Source organism: Teleopsis dalmanni, chromosome 1 (assembly GCF_002237135.1).
Source record: "Teleopsis dalmanni isolate 2A chromosome 1, ASM223713v2, whole genome shotgun sequence".
Classification (NCBI taxonomy): domain Eukaryota; kingdom Metazoa; phylum Arthropoda; class Insecta; order Diptera; family Diopsidae; genus Teleopsis; species Teleopsis dalmanni.
The window spans coordinates 113552364-113571423 of NC_051846.1; the positions used below are offsets into that span (position 1 = coordinate 113552364).

Genomic DNA, 19060 nt, shown 5'->3' on the forward strand with positions numbered 1-19060 from the left:
TGACAGAAGTTGTTTCTTGTAATCTTAAGAATTGTAGACGATACACTCTTAAAGGAGTTTTGGAATAGAAATTTTAAAGAAGTTGTTTCCCAAGTGGAAGGTTTGGCTGACAAAACATAAATTACACAAATTTTAAAAAAGGAATCTATAATGTGTAACCACTTGAAAATAACAATTCTGTAAGCATAATATGAATTAAATTATAAACAAATGACGAAAAAATGAGTAACCATTTGTGTGAATATAAGTACAATTAAATTTATAAGAAACTGTAACTATGACCTTTGCTTACCTTAAGAGAGACAATTGTCAACTAGTGATTAGATTAACCCATTTCGGACCACCATGCGGTGAACCACACGGCTAGTTTTGAATATTTTTTAATATGCAAAGAATATTATATATTTTTCAAGTCTTAAATTGCCTGATACTTAATGCGTTAATGATTAAATTAAATGTGGAATATAAATATAATTTCTAAAAGAATAACAAATTATATGGCTTTGATTTTAGAATAAGTGAAGGAAACTGCATAAACTGTAATTTATGCTGAGGAGATCACAAAAAAACTAAAAGATAAACGCGAGGCTAGAATAATATGGAATCGAAGCCAGATTTCCTGAAAACAAAAGGAAACTTAACAAAATTACTAAAGATCTAAAGGCATCTAAAACAACAAACGAAACAAGATACGCAGCAATTCTTCCATAGCCTTGACACGTCCTACTTATCTAACCATTCTTTATGGAAAGCAAATAAAAGAGTAAATAATACAATAGATTATCGACCTTCACTTAAAAAACTAGATAATACTTGGGCGTTTCTGCTCCACATGATATGGCTAGCGATCTACCAATAGATGTAAATGTTTTCAATTTTTTGTAAGAAACTTACCAAATGGAATTACCAATTAAGAAATTAAAAAACAAAAAATAATTTCTCTTAAAATCTCTTAAAAATCGAAAAGCACCTAGTTATGACCTCATAATTGCTAAAATCCTTAAAAAACTTCTATATGTTGCTTTAATATTTATTATCCGTATGCTAAACGTATGCTTGTTAGAAAGCTGCATCACAGCTCAACAGAAAGTTGCCAAAATAAAGATGATACTAAGACCAGGGAATCAGCTGAAGACGTTAAATCTTATCGTTCAGTAAGTCTCCTTCCCATTCTTCCAAAAAAATCTTGAGATGCTGTTCTTAAAACGTCTTATATCGATAATTTAGTAAAAACGAATAATTCCGAAGCATCAGCTTGGATTCAAAGAAAACATTCAACGGTAGAACAAATTCATAGAATTGTTGAGGAAGAAGAATAGTGGTCAGCAGCGTTTTTGGACAAATCTCAAGCATTTGATCATGTATGGCACTAAGGACTTTTCTTTAAATTTAAAAGGCTTCTGCCATTTAAATTATACGTTCATAAATTCGTATCTATTGTAAAGACTCTTTTATGTCAACAACGAGAATAAAATGTCTTGTTTACATGGTATTAAAACTGGAGTACCACAAGGCAGTGTACTTAATCCGATTTACGATTTACCGAAAACGGCAGGAATTCCAACTGGTACATTTGCAATCGATCTCTCTGTAGCCTCTTCTAAACTACAAGCTGATCTTGATCATATATCAAAATGGTTTAAGCATTGGCGCAGGAAATCAAATGCAACAAAATCTACTCATGTCACATTTACAATGAGAAGAGATACCTGCCCGGAAATTAAACTTAATAATATGGACTGGCATGGAAAATATACTTTTTTAACAAAAGAATATACTTTGGAATCGAATACAGAAAAGTGTTTTATCTACTTAATGAAAAATGTTCAGTATCCCTAAAAAATAAATGGCATTCAACTATGGGGAACAGCCTCAACATCTATCATCGAAATTCTCCAAAGATTCCAGTTTAAAACTCTACAAGAAATGGTGAACGCTCCATGTAACCAACATCCAAATCCATCGGGACCTTAGTCCGATGGTAATTCCGGTAAAAGATAAAATAAAAAGGTAGCCAGAAAATATCATAAAAGAATATAAAATCATTCCAAAAACTCTTGTTTCGAATTTGATGCCCCTCAACAATTTTTACGAGGCTGAAAAGGAAAACGCCGCTTCAGATATTATAATAAAATCATAATTTAAATAAAAAAGAGTAACTCTCTGCACGGAGAACTATCTAAATTGTAAATTATCATGACTTAAATCTTAATTAACAAAAAATTGCAAAATGTAAAAAAACTTATAATTATAAAATTAAATTGATTAGAATTCTTGTGATGTATCATATATTCTAAATGAATTAACTGTATTACCATAGTTGTTCATTTTTCTTTCTCTTTGTAGAAGACGTTATATTATTCTACATGTGATTCATTTCTGCATGGTTATATACTTATACCATTGCAACCGTTTTATTGCCTTTACGTGATTTACAATTAATATACATATGTATGTATATGGAATATATATATTTTGTTTAATTGACTTGTCATATATTGTTTATCTGTGTTTTATAAAGTTTTTATGCAGTCCCCTCCATCTGGTATATATTAGAAAAGGAGAAAGTTCTTTCGGGAAAAAGGACCAAGAGAAAGAAGCTATAGTGGCAACTAAAGGCATCATTTATAAGTGTTATGCCATTTTATGCATAGACGGCTCCTCCAAATTTTTTAATTATTAATGGCTGATTTCGCAGACGTAATATAAGATTTGAAACTTATTTAAATATAGGTAAATCGAGTCAGGAAAGTTGATGACATAGTCGCCATTAAAGTCAGTATTCAGACTAAAGTTGCTGTGAAATTGACCCTCAATTTCCTAATAACTCAGATTGTTTTAATTATGTTCGAATGAGTAATTTGCTTAACTTCTTTGCTTTTTTTTTGAATTTTTAAGTACATGGATTACACATTTTTAGCTTTGATTGCCCTTATTTCTTGTGTCGTCCTGATTACATCTTACATCTTATTTTGACAACTTTAGAATAAAGTCGAAATTTTAATAGAAGGTTAATAAAGTTGTTTTATTAACACATTCGAACTTAATTGTATCGTGTTGTTTTAATGTTTTGAAATAAAACTGCACGCAACACAAAATAAGTTTAGAAAAAATCAATTAAAATAAATAAATTAATTCGTTTATGTTCTTTGCAGCCTTGAAAATGTCTTATTGTGCCCTTCACACGCAAGTAAATTGGTGGGTAGATGGTAAAATAGTGAAAGATGATTCATTCCAATTAATAACAAATTATGAACTCTCATAAATCCAACTTCATACATTTTATCTGTAAATTTCAGAAATTCCAGAATATTAAATTTATAAAATAATCCAAAAGATTGCCTTGAAATTTAAAACATTTTTTTATGATAATTGAATCTAGCGGGTATATATATATATATGTATATATTCAAATTACAAATTAAATATTTTAGTTTATAGAAACAGTAATAAAATAATAATCAGAAATAAATTTGTAGGTACGACAGGATCATATCAAACACTCAAAGAGAACAACATGTCAGTCTATACAGAATATGTGACTTTATGCAACCAGGCGGATATACAGGAAAATGAGATGAAGGTGTTCGATTTCAATGAAGACACAAAAGTATTATTAATAAAACAAAATGGTGAACTTTCGGCAGTTGGTAATAAATGTTCGCATTACGGAGCACCATTGCATACTGGCGTATTGGGCCAAGGACATGTACGTTGCCCTTGGCATGGTGCTTGTTTTAATATAAAAACGGGAGATATTGAAGATTTTCCCGGCTTGGATTCGTTACCTTGCTTTAACGTTCAAGTGGAGACAACTGGGGAAGTAAAAGTTAGAGCTAAAAAGGTGGACCTAACAGAAAGCAAACGGCTTAAAAATATGGCTTCGTATTGTCCTGAAACTAATTTAACTTATGTTGTTGTTGGCGGTGGCCCGGCTGGTGCTGTTTGTGCAGAAACATTACGTCAGGAAGGCTTCACTGGTCGTGTAATTATGATTTGCCGGGAGAACGCTTTACCATATGATCGCATTAAAGTTTCTAAATCAATGAATATTGAACTCGGAAAAATTGAGTATCGTAATTCATCGTTTTACAATGAACATAGCATAGAAACCATGGTCGGCGTTGAGGCTACTAAATTGGATATTGAATGTAAGACCGTTTTATGTTCCAATGGAAAATTAATACAATACGATAAAATATTTATCGCAACTGGCTGTTGCCCAATAAAACCACCAATCAAAGGTGCCGATTTAAATAATGTAGTAACTGTTCGAGATCATTCGGATGCCGATTTTATAAATAATTTTGTTGATGCTGAAAAAAATGTCGTGTGTCTTGGTAGCAGCTTTATTGCATTGGAAAGTGCAGCATATCTTGCTAAAAAAGTGAAAAGCGTAAGTATGGGCGTAGACCAATAATGTCTATGGTATTAAACTTTTTTCCCATTTGCCTACCTGCACTTACTTTTAGCTTATAAGGTACATCTTTTTAAGTTTCATATTTTTCCACTTTTGACTTTCTGAACTTTCACTTGCATGAATCATGAAGTAAACTTAGTACTATACTTTATTACTATATTTCAAATATTATTTGTAGTAATTATTAACTGAACATTTGTTTTATAGGTTACTGTCATTGCTCGCGATGAGGTGCCACTATTGGCTAGTTTTGGTAAAGAAATCGGTCAGCGAATACTTGATCTTTTCACTGAAAATGGTGTGAAAATAATAACGAACAGCGGAATAACTGAAATCTTCGGTAGCGATGATAATAAAGTGAAGGAAGTGATCTTAAAAGATGGATCGAAATTACCATGTGACCTTCTTATTATGGGTACTGGCTCAAAGTTTTACACAGATTTTCTTAAAGAGTCTGGTGTTGAACTTAACGCCAACGGGACAATAAATACGGATATGTATCTAATGACTAATGTTCCATCTGTGTTCGCAGGTGGAGATATTGCTAACGCACCCGTTTTTTCAAATGGAAACCAAAGAACCCACATCGGTCACATACAACTTGCACAGTATCACGGACGTATTGCTGCCATTAACATGGTCGGCCAAACCCAAATAAAGCTTAAGAGCATTCCATTTTTTTTCACCATGATATTTGGAAAAGGCCTTCGTTATGCTGGATATGGAAAATATTCGGATGTGCTTATCGAAGGTGACTTGCCAAATTTTAAATTTGTTGCATATTACTTGAATTCGAATAATAAAGTCATAGCGGTTGCTTCTTGTGGACGTGATCCAATTGTTGCACAATTTGCCGAATTGCAAGCTCAGGATAAATGCTTACATCGATCTGATATTGAAGGAAAGGAAGACCCGACTGCATGGACCAAAAATATGAATGCAGATGCGCCATGCAAGTTACCCGCCATGAATTATTGAACTCTAATATGAAATTGTTATTTTATTTATATTCAAACTTGTTAATTTATTTTGTATTATTAAATTTTAAGTATTTGTACAGTGAATACACATAAATATTATTACAATACATAACAAATATATTTAATAACAAAAGGTTAGAATTTACCTACATGTTGATACTCTTCACTCAAATGATAAACTAACATAATATGTATTTATATATATATATATATGTATTCATATACATATATGTGCATTTATATATAAATATGTAGGAATTTTATTACTATATTGATTTGAAAGTTGATTTTAAAAACATTAATACAATTAAATTAAATTAGAGTGATACAAAATTACAAAATGTATATAAGAAAAAAATGTTTCGCGCTACTCGACCGTTTTCGCTGAACACCACGAAGCGACTGACTACCTCTTCTCTTTGTAGTCATGGCAACAAGAATTCGTTTGTTCTGCTCTCTTGTCGTACTGCACAAACACACCCCACATTCGGCCTTCCTGATCAAGCATTCGCCTCGAATGCTCCGAGGTTTTCATTGTTAGACCACGGCTTCATATATTCTGCACAAGTTGAAGTATTTTTCGGACCATCGGAATTACCTATCTTCTGAACATCATAAGAATTATTTGATTTAATTTTCACAACTTTGTATGGACCCAAAAATTTTGGTTTCAACTTAAGACCACTACCGAATTGTGTACGTTTGACAGCAACTAGGTCGTCAACGGCATACTGCCTAGCTTTTTTGCGTCGTAGGTTATACGTTTTTTTATTTTCGTCTTGCAATTTTACTATCTGTGTTTTGGCTTTAGCACGTAAATCGTCGCGATTTTCGCTAAATATCATGATCATCTCGTTGTAAATAAGTGCTTGCAACTGGTGATCATCTTTAGTACGCATTTTTACTCCAATTAACAACTCGAACGGCGTAGTCTGAATGCTTCTGGAGAACGTCGAATTAATTGCTCGCTGTACCCGGTCAACATACTTATACTACTTCGTAGGGTCATCGATACTGAGTTTTGTGAGTACTGAAGTAATAACAGCGTTCAATCTCTCCACTTGCCCATTCACTCTCGGTAAGCCAGTTGTCGTCTTAATCAGCTTAATACCTTCATCGTCACAATAGCTTAGAAAATCTTGAGAGGTGAAAGCTGAGCCTCTGTCCGATATGATGAATGCGGGATTTCCGAACGTCATACTTTGAATACACAATTTTGCGATGACTTCATTCGCTGTAGTTGATTTAGTCGCGTATAGCCAGCAAAATTTCGTAAATGCGTCCACCACAGCTAAAATGTACTTGTAATTTTTGTTTGTTGATTCCAACGGTCCTAAGAAGTCGATATGGAACGTATACAGCGGAATCTCTTCTTTTTGTAGTGGGTGCAACAGACCTTCTTGCTTACCTCGTTTGCGATTACTAAGTATACACGGGATACAACATTCAATAATTTTCTGAATTTTATCTTCAACGTTCGGTATGAAGTAGTATTTACAGATCAGCTCTTTAGTTTTTTAATAGCGAAATGACCTCTTTCATGTACTTGACTGATTATTTGCCTCTGCATACCTACTGGAATTACAATTAATTCAACATCATTAACAAGTTTGTACAGGACACCAGATTTTATAATATAATCGTTGTAAGTCTTATTTTCTTTCTTGAGTATCTCAATTATTGCTCTTAGATGTTCATCTTGTGCTTGCGCTTGTTGTATTCGCCATAATATGCTGTCTGTATCAATCATCATCATTCTACTGAGTGCGTCCACGTGTCGCATTTGAGAACCAGGACGATGTTCTACTGTGTAATTATACTCTTGCAAAAAAAAAAACCCATCGCGCCACTCTCGTGCATAAGTCCTTCTTGTCCAGCGTCTTTGTGAATGCATTACAGTCCGTAACCAATTTGAATTGCTGACCCAATAAATAAATACGAAATTTTTTTAAAGCCTCAATTATAGCTAACACTTCTAACTCATAGCTACAATATTTGCGTTCTGCATCCGTCGTTTTCTTACTCATGTAGTACACCGGATGAAATCTACCATCCTCTGCAAGTTTTTGCATGAGCACTGCTCCATAACCATCGATCGATGCATCAGTGTGCACTTCGATTTCATATTGTTGGTTGAAAATACTTAATACCGGTTGCTCACTTAAAATTGTTTTCAACTGTCTGAATGCTAATTTTTGTTCATCTTTGATTTCGAATTTGCGACCTTGTTTACGAAGATCACTAAGTGGCTTCGCAATAATTGAAAAATTAGGTACAAATTTACGAAAGTAACCTGCTAAGCCAAGGAAACTTTCCAACTGTTTTACATTTTCTGGCAACTTAAACCTCATGAGTGCTTCAATTTTTGCTGGAGACGGCTCGATTTTCTGATTGCATATAACATGCCCAAGGAACTCAACACGTCTTTGTAGGAACTGGCATTTCTTAAGATTTATTTCTAGTCCGTACTGCTCACATAAATCAAAAACGATTTTTAAACGGTCTACAGCTTCTTCTTCGTCTTGCGCTGGTATTATAACATCATCGATATATGGCAATGCTATATCTTTACAACTCATTTCTCGAAATATTGCGCAAATATGCCTTTGAAATACGCTCGGTGAATTGCATAGTCCAAACGGAACTTTACAAAATTGAAATTGTCCACTGTATGTAATAAATGTAGTGTATTTTCTCGATGCTTGTGTCACTGGAACATGAAAAAACCCATTTTTTAAGTCTATTGTACTGAAGAGTTTAGCATTCTGCAAACGATCAAGTTGATCTTCAATTAAGGGTAACGGAAAACGATCTTTGACAACTACTTTATTCAATCTGCGGTAATCTATGCATAATCTTGGAGTGCCATCGCGCTTTCGTATAAGCACTATAGGGCTATAAAACTCTGAGTCGGATGCTTCAATAATACCCTCTTTTAACCACCGTTCAATCTCTTGATCTACGATTTGCCTTTCACTAATAGGTAAACGTATTGGTTTACTGTAAATCGGCGTATCATCAGTTAAAGTTAGTGTCATTTCTACATCAGTCGATTTTATCTTTTTCGGTCGATAGTTTTGAACTAGCTCTTGAACATTCTTTTTAGTTTTAGCACTAATATCTGATGCAGCATCAATTTCGGTTTCTTCTGGAGCTATTTCTATTTGCATAACAGCTAAGTTATTATCATTTTCATGCATCTTTGTTACGAACACCCCGTCATTATTAATTTTTATTTCGGCTTGATTCCTCAACCTTTGAGGTTGAAGAATCTCAAAGGTTGAGTCCACACACTCTGATTGTACTATTTGAAAATTCATTTCATAGTCTTCGCCATCAATTAAGACATTTAAATCACATTGACCAAGGGGTTTTATTTTACTTTTACTCGTCCTTTTCCCAAATCCAACCAAGGATATTTTTGATTCGCGGAGTTTTGGTTCTTTTAAACGTATATGCATCCGTTTCGTTATTATATGACACTTACTACCTGTGTCAAATAAAGCTCGACACTTTAAATTGTTTATTTTAATTTCTTTCACCATGCTATCATCTTTAATAGACAAAACTCGTGTATTTGCATTTGGTGCATTTTCGTTTTGTTTAATTGTGCAATGCTTAGCGATATGACCATAATCACTGCATTTGAAACATTTCATACCTTTGCTTTTATTACTGAAATTTGAGGACACATGGCCTTTCATGCCACAATTATAACATAAAATATTTTTGGCTTCTTTTCCTTGTTGTTCGGCAGGTTTTTTATTCACTTTCAGGTTAACCGCACGATCTTTTCCACTTAACGATTCATAGCATTTTAGTTTTTCTTTAAACTCTCGTAGGTTTGTGGCGCCATATAAAATAATTTTATTTATATTTAAGTCATTAATGCCTTCAATCACATATTGCATTAGAGCTTCTTCTTCTATATTACCACGTGACGCTAGCTCTTTCATATTGAGAAAATATTCTTGACAACTCTCATTTTTCTTAATTTTTCTACTGCACATTAGTTTATGTAGTTCAGCACTATTTGTCGATTCTTTGAATTCGTTTATCAGAGCGTTTTTTAGCTTAAACCAATTATTTATACCTCGATCACTCATTAGGTATGTTCGCGCTAATCCTTTTATTGATTTTTTTGCAAAGACAAACTTTTGTAAATCATCCCATTGCATCATTACGGAAATATCTTCAAATTCATTTAGCCAAACATCAATTGATAACAAATCATCTCCACTAAATGGTCTTATTGAATCCTCAACATCACGAAAATTTAACACAAATTTTGGTGTAACTATATTTTCGGCCGCTATTGTAAAATTCTTTACTGAATTTTGTTTACGCTGTTGTCTTTGTCGTAACTCGTTGTTGCTTTTAATAGTTTTGTTTTGTGATGTCATACTTCTTCTAACAAAAAAGCTTTTAAGCTTAAAAATAATAAATTAAAAGAAGTGTTGTAAAACTTCAAATCCAATTATATAAAATATAATTGTAAAGTTTAATTATTGAATATTAATACGAGAAATTTTGTGAAGAATTGAAATTAAAGTTTTTGCATTAACATTTATCTGAATTCTTGCTGACCGGGAAAAGTGTGTAAATAAACCAAGATACTTAACATTTTGTTATATATTTATCACAGACAAGAACCTGTTTTTATTTATAAGTCTTTAGCTATACATGGATGTCAACCAACCTCCACCCCAGGGTGGGGGGCAAACACCATTCTCGATTAAAAATATTCATAGCGACATGTCATCAATTCAGCTCGCAAAAATTAAAGAAATGGAGCTTCTATGCCTCCAACTCAGAAAAGAAATTGAATTTCTCAAAGCAGAAAATGCCTCCCTTCGAAGTGCAAGTGCGATATTCCCAGACAGAAAAGATGGTGAACAAATTGAAACACTCACTTATGAGACTGATGAGGAGGAACTTGCTAAAGAAACAGATTGGATTTTGAAAAAAAAGCCAAGCAAAAAGCGTAAAGCCGTAGAATCTCCAGAGTGCAACACATCCCCATTGAATTCCTCTAATGTGGCAACTATAGCGAGCAGTAAAAATACCCAAGTGGAGCTGAAAATAGCTCGTCCACCACCAATTATGGTCTCTGAAGATTATAAATACTCAGAACTGCAAGCTGTTGTAAAAAGTAACTGCAAGAAAGATTTTTTTATTAAGCTCCTCAATAGCGGTACTTATAAAATCAGTACATTTGAAATAGGCGACTACAGAGCTATTACAAAAGTGCTGTCTTCAAAAAAAGCTGCCTGGTATTCGTATGAAAACAAGCATCTCCGACCATTAAAGGTTATTGCAAAAAATCTTCCTCATTCATGTGACCCAGTCGATATCGTATTCGATCTGAAACAGCAAGGTTTTAAAATCGTGAACGCGGTCAACAAATGGAAATCACATTCAAAGATTCCACTTAATATGTTCATGCTTACATTTGAGGCGACAGAGGATATAAAAAAAATATGTAACATTAAAGCTATTTTAAACTGTGTTGTTAAAATTGAACCAATAAAGCACTCAAAGCAAATACCACAGTGTAAAATATGCCAAGCGTATGGTCACACACAAAATTATTGCGGCAAATCAGCCCGGTGTGTTAAATGTGCTGGCAGTCACAGTACTGCAGAATGCAACAAACCTGATCAGCACCAACCAAAATGTTGCAACTGCGGTGAGGGACACCCGGCCAATTACAGAGGTTGTATAGTAGCCAAAGAACTTCAAAAATTGAGAAACAAAAAAATTGGTGAACAAAACAAAAGTAAACAGCGTAATCATATATCGGCTGAAAACCAACCTGAAAATAATCAAACTGATGTTCTAAATAAAAACCCAAAATCGCTGAATAATAAAAAAACATATTCGGATGTAGTTCAATCCAACACTGAGGACGATGGTAATTACAAAATACTAACACAAATACTGGAAAAAATCACTACTCAAGAAAACTTTTATAAAGCATTGGACAAACGCTTGACTAGGCTAGAGCAAAAACTCAACAAAACAAATAATGCTTAGTTATATAAAAATAATGCTATGGAACTCGAACGGTCTTCTTCAACACCTTAGAGAGCTTGAAACAGTCCTATCAGTCAAAGATGTTGATGTTTGCTTAATTAGCGAAACTCATTTTACTAACCAAACATATGTTAAACTAAAGAACTACGAAGTATATAGCGCAGTGCATCCTAGTAATTGCGCTCGCGGAGGAAGTGCTATTTTAATTAAAAAATCATTAAAACATTACGAGTCTACAAAAATATCCAAAGAGGAATTCCAGGCAATAACTGTTGTCCTTGACTTACAAAGCAAATTACTACTTACATCGGTATACAGTCCTCCAAGACATTCAATTAAATCCGAACAATACAAAGATCTTATAGAAACTCATAAGCATCGCTTCATTATGGGTGGCGATTTCAACGCTAAACATACGCATTGGGGCTCTCGCTTAATTACAACGAAAGGTAGAGAACTCCTCAAAGCTATACAGCAAACTGGCTGCGAATGCTTGTCATCCGGGAACCCAACCTATTGGCCAACTGACCCAACAAAGGTGCCTGATCTACTCGATTTCTTTATAACCAAGCAAATTTCGTCCTACAATTTAAAAATAAGAGATGGAGTAGAACTAAGCTCCGACCATTCCCCTCTCTACATAACCCTCTTCGAATCTGCCTTAATAAATAAAAAATGTCTAAAACTTGAAAATAAATATACAGATTGGAGTTACTTCAGAAGAATCCTTAATGAAAACACCATTGCTTCAAAAGAAATTTGTGAAGAAAATGATCTTGAAAGCGAAATTTTGAACCTTACAAATTTACTACAACATGCGGCATGGTGCAGCACGCCCACATTAAGGAATGCAACCTATCCTCATAAATTCCCAAAAGTCATTGTGGATCTTATGCGGGAAAAAAGAAAGATGCGGAAAAAGTGGCAGCAATCCAGATTTCCAGCAGACAAAGCCATTCTTAACAGACTTGCAAAAGAACTCAGCCTAAAAATCAAGCAATTTAAAAATAATCAATTCAACTACTACCTATCTACCTTAAGTAATGATCGTGCTACCAACTATTCTCTCTGGAAATGCACACGAAACCTTAAGCGACCTTTAGTACACAAAGCTCCAATTAAAAATCACGCTAATCAATGGGCTAAAAGCGATGAGGAAAAAGTGGAGGTCTTTTCCGAACACCTGTCAAAAGTGTTTTCCATAGACGAAAACGTTAACAATGCAGTAATCTGCCCTCCTAGGACAGCACATTCATCATGTATTCCACCAACCACCGAGCTTGAGTTAATGATGATTATTAAAAATGAACTTAAGCTAAAAAAAACCCCAGGTTATGAATTGATAAATGCTGAAGTTTTAAAAGAAATTCCTGCAAAATGCCTAGTTAAAATTACGAATATATTTAACGCTATAATACAGATGCGAACCCTTCCATCCCTGTGGAAAGTATCTGAAATTATCATGGTACATAAGCCAGGAAAGGATATTAATGACGTAAGTGGTTACAGACCAATAGCACTTCTGCCTGTACTTTCAAAAATATTTGAAAAAGTCTTACTGAAAAGAATTCTTCCTCTGATTGAAAGTCAAAACATAATACCTTTACATCAGTTTGGTTTTAGGTGCAATCACTCCACCATAGATCAAGTCCATAGGATTACCAATGTAGTAGAAAAAGCTCTTGAGGAAAAAAAAATCTGCTCAGCTGTGTTTTTAGATGTGTCGCAGGCTTTCGATAAAGTCTGGCACTCCGGATTGCTTACCAAAGTAAAAATATTCTCCCAACGGAGTATTATGACATAATCTCCTCTTACTTATCTGATCGTTACTTTCGAGTAAAGCACGGTGATACCTATAGTAAACTGCATAAAATTAACGCTGGAGTTCCGCAAGGTAGTGTCTTGGGTCCTCTCTTATATCTGATTTATACACACGACTTGCCAACGAGTGCAACAACGTTCACAGCAACTTTTGCTGATGATACTGCAGTCCTTGCAGTTGGAGAAAGCGCAGTAATAGCAGCTAATAATTTGCAAAATAGTATGGACAGTATAATTGCTTGGACAAAAAAATGGAAAATTAATCTGAATAAAGAAAAATCAGTGCATGTAAATTTCACAAATCGAAGCATCAGTTATACGCTAATACTGCCTCACGCGAATACTGCGAAATACTTGGGTATGACTTTGGACGCTAAACTAAGATGGAGCGAGCACATAAAAAAGAAAAGAAGTGAATTATATCTTAAATTCAAATCGTTGATTAATCGGCAAAAAATCAAAACTATCGCTTTTCAATAAACTTGTATTATACAAACAAATGCTCCAGCCAATCTGGACATATGGAATACAGCTATGGGGTTGCGCAAGCAGAACACAAATTTCCATCATCCAAAGATTCCAAAATTTCATGCTACGGAGTGTCAAACGCGCCATGGTACGTGAGAAATTCTGACTTACATCGTGACCTTGGAGTGACAACAGTACAGGAAGAAATTCATACCAAAGCCAAATCACACCAAGATAGACTTAGTTGTCACATAAATGCTGAGGCGCATTTACTAGCGACAACTGAGCCAATACGCCGTCTAAAGCGCCGAAAGCCGTGCGATCTTTGGGCTTAAATCATTGAAATATAGTACAATTAATTTATTATTGCGTGGAATCGCCTAATCTATTTAAATTTAAATTGCTTGTTAGTTATCTAATAACTAGTTGCTTTATGTCTTGTTTTGTTTTATTTATTGTTCTTTAAAATCATATATAATAATAAAACAATTTATAATAAAAAAAAAAAAAAAAAAAATACTTCTTTGTTTCACTTTACCTGTTTCTCTGTTTACTCCGTCGTCGCTTTTGCCGTATTGCTTGTCGCATCGAATTTCACTCTCTAATTCGCCTTCGGCTTCATTGTATTGGTCATTGTCGCTTGTTCCACTATTTGCTTCATCTCTCTCTTCGTTGCGTTGAACGACAGCGTCATTTCGATGATCGTCTTCATTATCATCAAAATCATCATCGCTTTCGTCGTCAGTGTCGTCAACTGCATTAACGGAACATAGTAAACCGCCTTTACTTAAATTGTTGAATATGTGCACGAACAAGTCATCAGCCTTGTAGTCAATTCCCAACATGTTGCATATTGTAACTAATTCGCTGCTTTCGAAATTTGCAGTAACGTACTCCTGCAATGACTTAAAACCCTCGTCATCTTGGCTAAAGTCAAAGCCTACAAAATCCCTGAGCCGTTGCCTGTTATTTCTATCGCCTCCAAATTGAAAAACAAATTTGTGTAATAGTGCAATACTCTCCCTTCTACCTTTAGACAGAACATGCCGTAGCGAGTCGATTCTGCCCAGCGACGCCATTTCATGCAAACACTTATAACTTTTTCACACCAGCTTGATCCAATATAGTTTGTTTTAACACAGTTTTTTATCACTACAGTTTTTTATTTTATCTCGGGCGAGCCCCCAAAATGTAGGAATTTTATTATTATATTGAATTGAAAGTTGATTTTAAAAACATTAATACAATTAAATTAAATTAGAGTGATACAAAATTACAAAATGTATATAAGAAAAAAATGTTTCGCGCTACTCGACCGTTTTCGCTGAACACCACGAAGCAACTGACTAACTCTGCTCTTTGTAGTCATGGCAACAAGAATTCGTTTGTTCTGCTCTCTTGTCGTACTGCACAAACACACCCCACATATATATATGCATTTATATATATATATATATGCATTTATATATATATATATATGCATTTATATATATATATATATGCATTTATATGTATATATATATGCATTTATATATATATATATATGCATTTATATGTATATATATATGCATTTATATATATATATATATACATTTATATATATATATATATGCATTTATATAAAATATAGGAATTTTATTATTATATTGAATTGAAAGTTGATTTTAAAAACATTAATACAATTAAATTAAATTAGAGTGATACAAAATTACAAAATGTATATAAGAAAAAAATGTTTCGCGAAAATATTTTGAAATCTTAAAAAGTCTTCATTATTTGGCATAAAAATAGCCATGGTATTAGTTAGTAAAAATGACTTTATAATGTCTTTTGTTTGTTCAGTATTTAATTCTATATATTTAATTGTGGTAACACAATTTTTGAATATATGCTCTACATGTGTACTATTTTCATTAGATCTTATTAATCTCAACTGTCTTTTAAAGACATTGAGTGGTCTTTCCGCAATTGGGATAAAGTTTTAACTATCTGATGTAGAATGAATGGTGGCAATATCAGATGGAATTTTATCAAAATTACATTCTTCAATTTGAATACGTGACAGAGAATCTGCCACATGATTTTCTCTCCCTGGAATATACTTCACAGTGAAATCATATTCATTTAGTTTCCATTTCCACCTTTGCAGTTTAGAGTTGGGTTCTTTTAAGTTGTGAAGCCACTGAAGTGGGCGATGATCACTATTTACAACAAACTTTCTGCCATAGAGGTATGGACGAAAGTACTTTGTGGCCCAAACAACAGCGAGCAGTTCTTTTTCTGTGGTAGAATAGTGTGATTCATGCTCATTCAGGGTGCGACTAGCAAAGCAAACTGGCCGACTTTGTTGACTTAAAACTGCACCCAGTGCAGTATTTGAAGCATCTGTTGTAAGTGTAAAATCTTTTTTATAATCTGGGTAGACCAAAACAGGGTCTTTTGTTATTAAGATTTTGATTGTATCAAACGCTTTGTTATATTCCCTATCAGTTATATTGACTTTGTTGCCTTTTTTTAAGCAATGAGTTAGGGGTTTTGTTATCTTAGAAAGATCTTTTATAAATTTTCTATAGAACCCAGCTAATCCCAAGAATTGTTTAATTTCTTTTTCATTTTTCAGTAGTGGATATTTTAAAATAGCTTCGATTTTGTTTGGATTTGGCCTGATTCCCTCTGGGGTTACAATATGCCCTAAGAATTCGGCTTCTTTCTTAAGAAACTCGCTTTTATCCAATTGGATTTTTAAATTATCTTCACTTAATCTGCTAAAGACTCTATCGAGAGCTTCAATGTGCTCCTGGAGTGAAGTACTGAAAACTATCATGTCATCTAAATATACTAAACATTCCTTCCCAATTAATCCATCCAAGATTGTATTCATCAATCTTTGAAACGTGGACGGAGCGTTTTTTAGCCCAAATGACATACGCAAAAATTCAAAATGACCATTTCTAGTTGAAAAGGCTGTTTTCATTCTATCCTTTGGATCCATTTCTATCTGATGGAATCCTTTTGTAAGATCAATTGTACTAAAATATAAACACCTGCCAAGTTTGTCAAGTATTTCATCCATTAAGGGTATCGGATATTTATCACTAATAGTTATATCATTCAATTTACGGTAATCGATTACGATTCGCCATTTCTGAATTTTTGAAGCATCTAACTTCTTAGGCACCACCCAAATTGGTGCAGAATAAGGCGATTTACTGTGACAAATAATCCCCTGATCTAACATTTCTTTTATTTGTGTATCGACTTCTGATTTGTGGACTTTAGGGTATCTGTAGGACTTAACATATATAGGATCATCATGAGTTGTGTTGATTCGATGTTTGATTTTATTAGTAAATGTTAATTTATCGCCTACTTTATACCATAAATTTTCAAACTTATTTAATATCTTATTTATTTCGCTTAATTCTTCATCATTTAAATGATTTAGTCTAAATTTCGGTTCATAAGCATTGCTATTGAAGTAAAGTTCTTTAATTTCATTATCGAAATTATTTTTAAATTTATAAGTAATATTGTTTAATATAACATTTTTATGAACAACGTCAATTTTCGCTTGAAGCTGTTGAAGTACATCGAAACCTAGAAGACCATCATAATTTTTAGAGAGGTCACACACATAAAATTTCAAATAATTTTTTCCTTTATCATTATAAACCTCTTGAATATTGTTTAATGTAATTTGCCCTGTTATTGTTGCTACTGTTATTGGTTTTACTTTTAATATTGGAGATTTTAAGATATTGGGTTGAACAAGGCTTACTGATGAACCTGTATCAATAAGAAATTCAAAGGTTTGATTTTGTAATTTTAATTCTATTTTTGGTAAGAGTCCGGGGCTTCTAACCGAAAATTTTCGTTATCAACCTCCGAAGCTCTATTAAAGTTTTGGTTTCGCGAACCGTGATATTTATTATGGTTCTTATATGGTATATTATAGGAACTATTACCATAATGATCAATACTGCATGCATTTTGATGCGAGTTTCTAACGTTATTGAGTTGAGAACCTGATTGTTGGTTATAATGAATATTTTTTCCAACTACAATATTGTTATATTCATCATTCTCCTTTAAAATTTTTATAGCAGAGTTAACGTCTGCAGCCATGTTCGCATTAATTAGAGCCGTTAAGTGGTAGGGTAGTCCCTTTTTCAATGTTTTTACACTTAACATTTTTAGTTCATTGAGCAAGAAGTTAATATTTGTTATGTTGGTTTCTTTTAATTTAATATTATCCCTAACTTTACATATTTCGGAATTAATTTCTTCGCAAAATTCTCTAACTTTACCTTTAAATTTGATATTACTTACTAATAGCAGTTGCGTTGTGAGTGGACTGGAATCCGTAAACTCATCAATCAAATGTGCCTTCAACTCCTCCCAACAAGTTGGTTGTTCTCTTCTTACTAAGTTCAGGGCTTCTCCACGAAGAGTGCTAATTACGCACTGAAAGTAGAATGGTTTTTCTTCGCCCGTAAGAGATGAAGACTCTGGTATGATTGCGTTGATGCTATCGATATACAGTGCCAGGTATTTATTGTCGCCATCAAATGGAGCGATCAGTTTTACACCTGCCACCGTTCTATCTCTTCTTTCTCTTCCTTCAATCATGGTGTTAACACTCGTTTTTTCTTCGGTCATTTTGGACAACTGATTTTAGATGGTGACAATGTTAGATCCTCTAAAAATTGTTGTATACGTTTTGTGGAAAGTTTTGGTAGCAAACTCTGCCGTAATTGCACAAAAATTAGGAATATTTTGTACTTTTGATTTATCTTATTTTTTTTTTGTATTTCCTTTTTTTTATTTATAAGAATAATTTTTTATTCTTTTACTGTTGCTGCTGATATACGACACATTGACTAACTTTGACTAATTTTTGAGATTAAAAATTTTTGATTTGATTTTTTTTTTATAATCGTTTTGTCGGATTCATCAATTTATATAATAATAAACCATATTTTTAAAACAGTTATCAATATTAAAAACAGAATTGATTAAAGATAATAACTAATTAATTGTTCTTGATTTGTGTAATTTTTCTTAATTACTTTTAAACATGTGGAAAAAAAAATTGTTATTCCAAGTCTTTACTGCTGGTTTGTTTTATTTTAATAAATTTTAAGTTTAAATTTAAAACTTTAAAGCTTCACAATTAGAAACGCAAAGTTCGTTTTTTTTAAAAATTGTTATTCTAAGTCTTTACTGCTGGTTTGTTTTATTTTAATAAATTTCAAGTTTAAATTTAAAACTTTAAAGCTTCACAATTAGAAACGCAAAGTTCGTTTTATTTATTATTATTTTTTTTTTAAAAAAA

The 19060-nt window shown here is 33.1% G+C and overlaps 1 protein-coding gene across 1 annotated transcript; it reads left to right on the plus strand.

The window, feature by feature from the left end:
- Positions 1-3479: 3479 nt before the first annotated feature.
- LOC119685467 (apoptosis-inducing factor 3-like) lies at positions 3480-5481 on the plus strand (the record flags this gene model as incomplete). The annotated part of the gene is given in 2 exon segments (XM_038099756.1): positions 3480-4396; positions 4628-5481. Coding segments are annotated over 2 exon segments (1688 nt in total), but the record flags the coding sequence as incomplete, so codon positions are not given.
- Positions 5482-19060: the final 13579 nt, after the last annotated feature.